The sequence below is a fragment of the Anoplopoma fimbria genome, chromosome 3 (assembly GCF_027596085.1).
Source record: "Anoplopoma fimbria isolate UVic2021 breed Golden Eagle Sablefish chromosome 3, Afim_UVic_2022, whole genome shotgun sequence".
NCBI lineage: Eukaryota > Metazoa > Chordata > Actinopteri > Perciformes > Anoplopomatidae > Anoplopoma > Anoplopoma fimbria.
The window spans coordinates 3,856,125-3,864,113 of record NC_072451.1 but is presented as its reverse complement, the minus strand read 5'-3'; the positions used below and the strand labels follow the sequence as shown (position 1 = coordinate 3,864,113).

At 36.4% G+C, this 7,989-nt stretch overlaps 1 protein-coding gene across 1 annotated transcript; it reads right to left on the bottom strand.

Moving 5' to 3' along the window:
* Positions 1-4,210: 4,210 nt before the first annotated feature.
* LOC129116998 (zinc finger protein 135-like) lies at positions 4,211-7,629 on the bottom strand. The gene is made up of 3 exons (XM_054627604.1): positions 7,288-7,629; positions 6,252-6,482; positions 4,211-5,471 (listed from the first exon to the last, which is right to left on the bottom strand). The coding sequence occupies exons 1-3, from the start codon at positions 7,550-7,552 to the stop codon at positions 4,579-4,581; spliced, it is 1,389 nt and encodes a 462-aa protein (XP_054483579.1). The 5' UTR covers positions 7,553-7,629; the 3' UTR covers positions 4,211-4,578.
* Between the last annotated feature and the right edge of the window lie 360 nt (positions 7,630-7,989).

Sequence of the window (7,989 nt, the reverse complement as noted above, 5' to 3'; positions counted from 1 at the left end):
TTGGTGTTGAGATGGATATTAATGTAATATCATTGGAGCTGAAGACAGGACGTGCTTAGCTTAGCTTAGCTTAGCTTAGTTAGTAGCAAATTTAATCAACGACAAAATTAAGTTTCCTTTAAAAATGTAATTCATAATGCAGTTGATATGTTTGGGCATGAAAAACGTACAAACTTACGACTCCTGGGTGAGTCAGGTCTGCTTCTACATGAAGGCTGATTCTTCTTCAGGCATATTTCACTCTAATTTTGAAACAGGGATTGTACTTTTTTTAAGGAAGCAATAATTCAACTGTGAGCTGTGTTTATTAAAACCTCAACAGTGAGAAAAATCATTCCTCGTGTTATAATAGACATGTTTAAAAACCTCTTGCTCTAAAATGCCATATCAATACAAACAGTTTGTATTGATCAGTGACCGCTCTCTGATTCCTGTAGGAGGATAAGAGAAATAAATGTTTGCATTAGGAGAAGTGTGGCTAAGAAATGTAAAGAAAAAAACAAGTACTGTATAACTTTATAAGGTTTTTCACTTTATAAAGTTTTATTTTTTTCAAATTCAATCATGTTTGGGCCTCAAACTAAGCCAAGACTTTTAGAAAACCTGAAGCAGGAAGAGATGAGCTGTGATTTTTTTTTTTTTCACAAATCAACTCTTTCTGTGAGTGTTAATGTTTTAAATGTGTGTTTTTTGTGAACTGCAGAATTTCGCCCTTTTAAATGCTGGTTTGACTGACCGGGCCTTTAAAGGTCACGTCTCTCTTTCTGTGTGAATCAGGAGTTTCTGAATCGTCTGTTTTTATTCACTCAAAGTGCCAAATGTGTGGACGATTCAGGAAATGAAAGAACAAAAAACTATCTATATTACTAGTATTTTTTAATAGAGTTCTGCATGACTTTTAACTTAGTATTTAAAGCTGCACTTGTCAATAGTTTTTGATCAGTGGATCAATATACAACATGTAATGTGACACTGCCTGAACTCTGCAGCTCTAAGAAGCTTTTTAGCCTCTTTCAGCTCCTGGTTTTGGTTAACGGCTGAAAATAGGAGCCAGATATTGGTTGGTGGAGACCAAAAATGGAGCTAAAACGACGAAAATATTGGACTTATATTCACACAAACACCATTCAGACAGAACGATCATGTTGCTGGATGTGTTGGTAACATGTCTGTTCTTCTGCCCCCTGGTGGCCAAAAACATGCAGCTTTAAATGATCAAAGTTAAATGTGGATCAAGTTCGGCAGTTTGTCACAGTTTTTCTTTCTTCTTTTATATAATAGACATGTTGTAAAATATAGCATTTACTGAAAGTTTCTGTTACGAAAACACATTTAATATGAATTTTCTTGAATGAATCAAACCTTTAGATAAGCTCTTGTTTGTGATGTAATGCAGCTACTGTACACACACACACGTATATATATACACATATATATATATATAATTATTTTTTGTCTCTATTGACTGCACTTGTTTCCAACGATGGAAATGTGATACTCTGTTTGTGACTACACTTATTATATCAGTCCATTTGTTTATTCCACTGTACTTTTCATTTTATTAAAGTCTGAAAACTGTAAAAATTGAACTTCAAACGGCGCCCAAAGTAGATTTAAATTTAAATTGAGACATGAAGAAGATTGTTGCCCTAATGAACAAATGATGTATGAATCAATGGAAAATGTAGTTGTTCTCACAGTGTTGATCACTGTGTTTAAATAAGTAAATACTCTAAATTCACAAACAGTACTTTAGTGATTAGGATGATGAGTGGTCGCCCTTTTCGGCCTGTTGGTGGCGCTGCATTTTAAGATCCAATCTTTACAGTATTTTGCACATTGTCAGATATTTGTCAGTGAAAGAGCGTTGTTTTGTGTAAGTTAAAATAAATGTTTATCATCCAATAAATACTGTTATAAAGACAAACCGTGTATTTCTGTTTCTGTAACCTGCATGTTTCAGTTTGTTTTGGATTTTTTTAAATGTTTAATCTGCAGAGCAAATTAAATAACTGAAGAAGAAACAAACTCTCTGCTGGTTGAAATGATGGCAAATACAAAATAAGAGGGAAATACACCGAAGGACTGACTGTCGTTCAAGAAAGTAAGCAATAAGGAATATTTTATTATTAGTAATACTGAAAATCAAAGCTCTCAATTTAGCTGTTTTTCATTAAAACATGTAAACTGTTTAAACTCCTGATGCTTGTATTTCAGATGAGAAAAAAAGCACATCAAATAAAAATAAAAAATGTGAATTTAAGAGACAAAGTTTATGCACTGATTTTACAGTATTGTTAAAAATAAACAAGTATTTAAAGCAAAACTGTGGAAAAAAATCTGAATTGGTACAATTAGAACAATTAGACTTGATCCTATAATAATTTCTAAAAATGTGGGGGGTTTATGAAATGGGCTCAGATAATCCAGAGAATAGGTAGAAAGTATTTAAAAGAAAACAGCTGTGATCTGTGGATTATTCATAACAACAGAGTTGCTTTTTATGGAAAAAATGATTTTTGTAATTTGGATGCTCAATCCAAAAGAGTAGAAAGACTGATAACATTCACTGAAATTAAATTAAACATTTTTTCCAGTGTTTTTTTTATTTTTATTAAAGTAATTGGAGCGAACCTCCAATCCAAGACTCTCTTAAATTGTGATTTTAATAGTAGTGTGTTATAAATTTGATAGTCTTTGGGCGGTAGTTTTTTGGAAAATGTTATGTTTGTTTTGCATGCTTAAACATAGCTGGATTAGCACTTAAAACCAAATTGTTTTAAAGATTGTCGAAAATATGCAACAAGAAGAGAACATTTAAGTAAAACTTGAGTCTGTTTGGAGGCCATTCACAGTGCACTTTTGTTTCATTGTTGACTTATCCAGTATGTTAAAAAAGGAAGGGTTATCATTATTTTTTATTATATTGAATATTAATTATTAATTTATTTGCTAAATTCATTTATTTTTTTGAAATCTTAGAATTTTTATGTGGGTAAAAAAGTAATGTTTATTGTCCATGTAAAATGACGAAATACATTTTTTTAAAAGATGAAATGGTGGCGATGAAAAAAAGCAGCTCTTCCTCTCACAGTTCATAAGAAGATTTTATTACAAAACGAAAATGTTGACAAAAAAAAATCAACGTCAATGCGTGAATCTCAAAATGTAAACATGACATTCTGTTTCCTAAAATCTGTTCAAAACAATTTCAAACGTGCAGAATTGAACTGCTAAAATAAAAAAATAAAACCGGTTGTGGATTTCAAACTTAACATTTGATTCAACTGACTGTTTGAAAACTGTTGTATCCAATGGTTTTAAAACCATCTGAGACTCCGCCCACTGATGTGGAGAACAGGAAGTCTTCAATAAAAACACCTGCTGAGTCCATCAGGTCACATGTAGAACCTGCAGACTCTCTGATGAGGCTCCCCTCTTAGTAGCCACTTTGAGTTTCTCTGTTTGGTAGTCGTCATTTTGCATTTCTTCATAGCTGCTATGTCTATTTTTAGCGATTTTGTCTCTCTGTAGTCTCTTTGTAGTCTCTTTGCAGCTGTTTTGCATCTCTTTGTAGTTGCTTTGGCCCCTTGTTGTCATTTTGAGTCTCTTTTTAGTTGCTATGTGTCTCCTTGTAGTTGCTATGTCTCCCTGTAGTTGCTATGTGTCTCCCTGTAGTTTTGAGTGTCTTTGTAGTCATTTTGAGTGTCTTAGTGGTTGTTTTGCCCTTTTTCTTGTCTCTTTGTTTCTCTTTGAAGCTTTGTTGCATCTCTTTGTTGTTGCTTTGGCCCCTTGTTGTAATTTTGAGTCTCTTTTATAGTTGTTATATCTATTTGTAGTCTCTTTGTGTCTCTTTGCAGCTGTTTTGCATCTCTTTTAAGATGCGATGTGTATTTGTAGTTGTTTTGTGTCTCTTTGTACTTTATTTTATTTTTCTCTGTGGCTGTTTAGAGTCTCCTCCTGGTAGGTTTCTGTCTCTTTGGAGTAACATTTTGTAGCTGAAGTCCAGGGAGGCCCCTGAGATGTTGGGCCCCTGGACATCGTCCTCAAACATGTCTGCTGAGCTGAACATCACCTCAAACAAAAACTAAACACCGCTCGTTTGTTTCTCCTAAAACAGATTCAGAAAGAGAAAGTCCCGTCATGTCTTCATGGATGGATTCACCTGTTAAGGGCCACACATTAATATAAAATAGATATTAGAGATGAATTATGAGCTTTTTACAAGTTTTTTTTATCCATAAAAATACAATCTTTTATTTCCGTATAATTTGAGTTGTGTGTTTATATGAAGAAAAAAAACACAATAAATTACTATAAAAAAGTAAAAGTATAACATTTAAAAATGTTGATGGTTTACTGACTTGGCGTTGAAATGATTTTTGGGACGCTGAAAAAAAAAATTGTCTGGATCCTTGTCGACCAGCTGCTATAATCAAACATCTATATGGATCATCAATAAGCGGTTATTAGTATTGGCAGCAAAAAAAAAGTCTATTTGCTCCTTTTTTTCTTTTCAGCCGATCCGTGAGTTTTACGATCTGTTGCACCTCTGCCATATTCCCATAATCCCGCCTGTCACTGAAACGTCGGCGTGAACCGTTTCTCCGCGGCGTGCACGGTGACGTGGCGCCGCAGGTGGCTGCCTGAGATGAAGGTCTTGCCGCAGAACGCGCACCTGAACTGTTTGCAGTCGGTGTGCACGGTCATGTGGACCTTCAGCGACCCCGACTGGGCGAAGCGTTTCCCGCAGTGCACGCAGCCGTAACGTTTCTCGCCGGTGTGGACGCTCTGGTGGCGTTTCAGGTTGCTGGAGTCGGAGAAGCGTTTGCCGCAAAGCGGGCAGACGAACGGCTTCTCGCCCGTGTGGACCCTCATGTGGGTCTTCAGGTTCTTCAGGCAGGCCAGAGTCTTACCGCAGAAGTTGCAGCTGAACGTCTTCCCGCCGCCGTCCTCCTCCTCCTCCCCGCCGGCGCCGCTGCCGTCCTGAGGTCTCCCCCTGTCCCTTCTCATGAAAGCATGGAGTCTATCTGTCATCTCCTTCCTCCCAGGAAGTCGAGACTTGGCGGCGGGTGGCGGCGCCCTCTGCTGGTTGCCGTGGAGACCTGCAGGCTGCTGGTGCTCCACCACGGACAGACTCACCTCACTGATGGTGAAAGGGAAGCTGCTGCTTCCGCCGCCGCCGCTGCACGAGTCAGACGCAGCAGAAACACTCGTGCTCAACGCATAGGAGCAGCTGGGATCCTGACCCAAAGGATTCTGGGTACTGAGGGCGCCATGTTGGATCGGCGGCTCATACATCAGGCAGTCGTAGCTGCCGGTTTCAGACCTCTGGCTGGCGCTGAGGGTGTTTTGGACGGACGTGGAGGAGGAGCCGACTTCTCCGCTTGGCCACGACAGAGACGAACCGCCGCCTCCTTCGTCCGCTACTTCCTGTTTGGTCAGAGGGGCGGGGCTTCTGTCTCTGGCACCTGTCCGTCAGCGACACGGCAAAACTCTTCTGGAGAGGAAGAAAAGCAGATTGTCAAATGTGTACACGGTGATCTGACCAGCACATGAAATAGTACTTTAATTATTAATATTAATAATAATAATTTATATAGCACATTTCATACAGACTATGTAAGTGCAGTACATTTCAAAATAAATAAAAACAGATAACCTTCCTTTTACAGAAAGCATGCATTTTGCACAATTTAAGTGTAATAAAAAAATAAAACTGTAAAACAATTCACATTTAAAATTGACTTGTTAATAAATAATTATTATTCCTTCTATTTATTTTTGGTAAGACGACTGATGTTTTGAAGCTTCGAGTTCAGCATTTTGAATTTTGACCGTCGCCATGTTGTTTTTTTTGCAACCAGTGAACAGGAAGCGACCATATATGGACTGAGAAGGAGTGACGTAGAGACGCCGTATACGTCTCTGGTGTCGACCTGTCAATCAGTGTGTAGCCCCGCCCTAAAGCATCCCCTGCTTTATGGTCTGTTTGACTCTGAATGGAGCATCATTTACTAAATGAACATCATGCTGTATTGAAGAAGACTTGAAACTAGAGATTGAGACCATAAACTCATGTTTACAATGTTTACTGAGGGAATAAATCAAGAGAGAAGTAGAGTCATTTTCTCATAGACTTCTATACAACCAGAGGAGTCGCCCCCTGATGGACAGGAGAGATGTAAAGTAAATGTTACATTGACTAGTTGAACCTGCTGAAGTCCTGCAGAATAAATCAGTGTGCTTACTGTCCGGCTCAGGTTGGGACCAGGACTCGTCGTCGTCGTCCTCCACTTTGATAACTGCGGCCGTCACTTTGGTCGACTCGCCTGCAGCGAGCTGTAAATCAGAGCAGAGAGAGAATAAAGAAAAGAGAGAGAGGAGGAGGAGAACGTCTAACATCCCTGCAGCTCCGCTCACCGTTGGTTTTCTGCACCGCGAGGTCTCCTGGTGGGACAGTCTGGACCGCACCGCCTCACCTGGAGCAGGTAAGTCATTACGACACATTAAAGTTATGGATCCAACACTGTGTATTTATCTTTTGAATGCTCATAATGCGTAAAACTTTTTTTTATTTAATAAAATGACTGTAAATTCAAATGAAAATCAGAGTAAGTTCAATCAGGAAGACTATCTTAATGCTTCATTAATTCATAGTTTATTATACAGTTTTCATTATACAAAAGCAATATGAATACGAACACAATATTATTAAAATTATTAACACAATATATTAACATAACATGTATAGTTTGTTTATTTATATATATATTTATTATTTTTTATTTATTTTTTGTATTTGTATTTATTAGTATTATTTTATTATTTTATTATTTTTTTATTATTTCTTATTTATAATTTTTTTATATATTTTTTTTTATTATTATTTTTTTTTTTTGTAATTATATTTATTTATTTGTATTGTATTTTTTTTTATTCTTATTTTTTTTTATTTATTACATTCTTTTTTTTTTTTATTTTATTCGTATTTGTATTTATTTGTATTTATTGTTTTTATTTTTTATTCCTTTTTATTTTTTTATTTTTTTTTATTTATTTATTTATTACATTTATTTTTATTTATTTAATTTTTTTTATTACATTTTTATTTTTTATTTTTTTATTTCTGTATTTATTTGTATTTGTATTTTTTGTATTCTTCTTTATTTATATTTGTGTTTATTTGTATTCTTTTTTTTTATTTTTTTTTATTTATTAAACATTTTTATTATTAAATGATTTCCCTGATTCCTCTTCCATCCCATAATACGTCAACACGGTTACCTCCCGGGGTTGCGCTTCTCCTCGGCCCGTTGCCCGGGTGATGAGCCGTGCCCGCGGCTCGCAGGGCGGTCGCGCGCGCGGCCCTGAGCTCCGTGAGCCGCAGCTTCCTCCGCAGCGCCTCGTTCTCTTTGCGGCTGCGGGAGATCTCCAGCTGCAGCGCCGCGTAGCCGCCGTCCACCAGCTCGCAGATCTCCGCCACCGCCGTGTTGGCCAGCACCTCCACGATGGAGGCGAGCTGTGCGTGGATGTCAGCGGCCGGAGACATGTCGCTCAAACAGGTCCCGTCTGTCCGGATGTAAACAGCGCAGAGACCAACCCGGAAGTGACGCGGGACCACGACAACACCCACAGTGCGCATGCGCCGGGGGTGGTGGTGGCTTGATGACCGCTCAGAAAATAATAATGATAATAATAATAATAATAATAATAATAATAATAATGATAATAATAATAATAATGATAATAATAATATAATAATGATAATGATAATAATAATAATAATAATAATAATAATAATAATAATAATAATAATGATAATAATAATAATAATAATAATAATAATAATAATAATGATAATAATAATAATTAAAAATAATAATAATAAAATAAAAAAAAAATAAAAATGTAATAAATAAAAAAGAAATAAAAAAGAATACAAAATAAAAAAGAATACAAATAAAAAAAAAATAAATACAAAAAAAT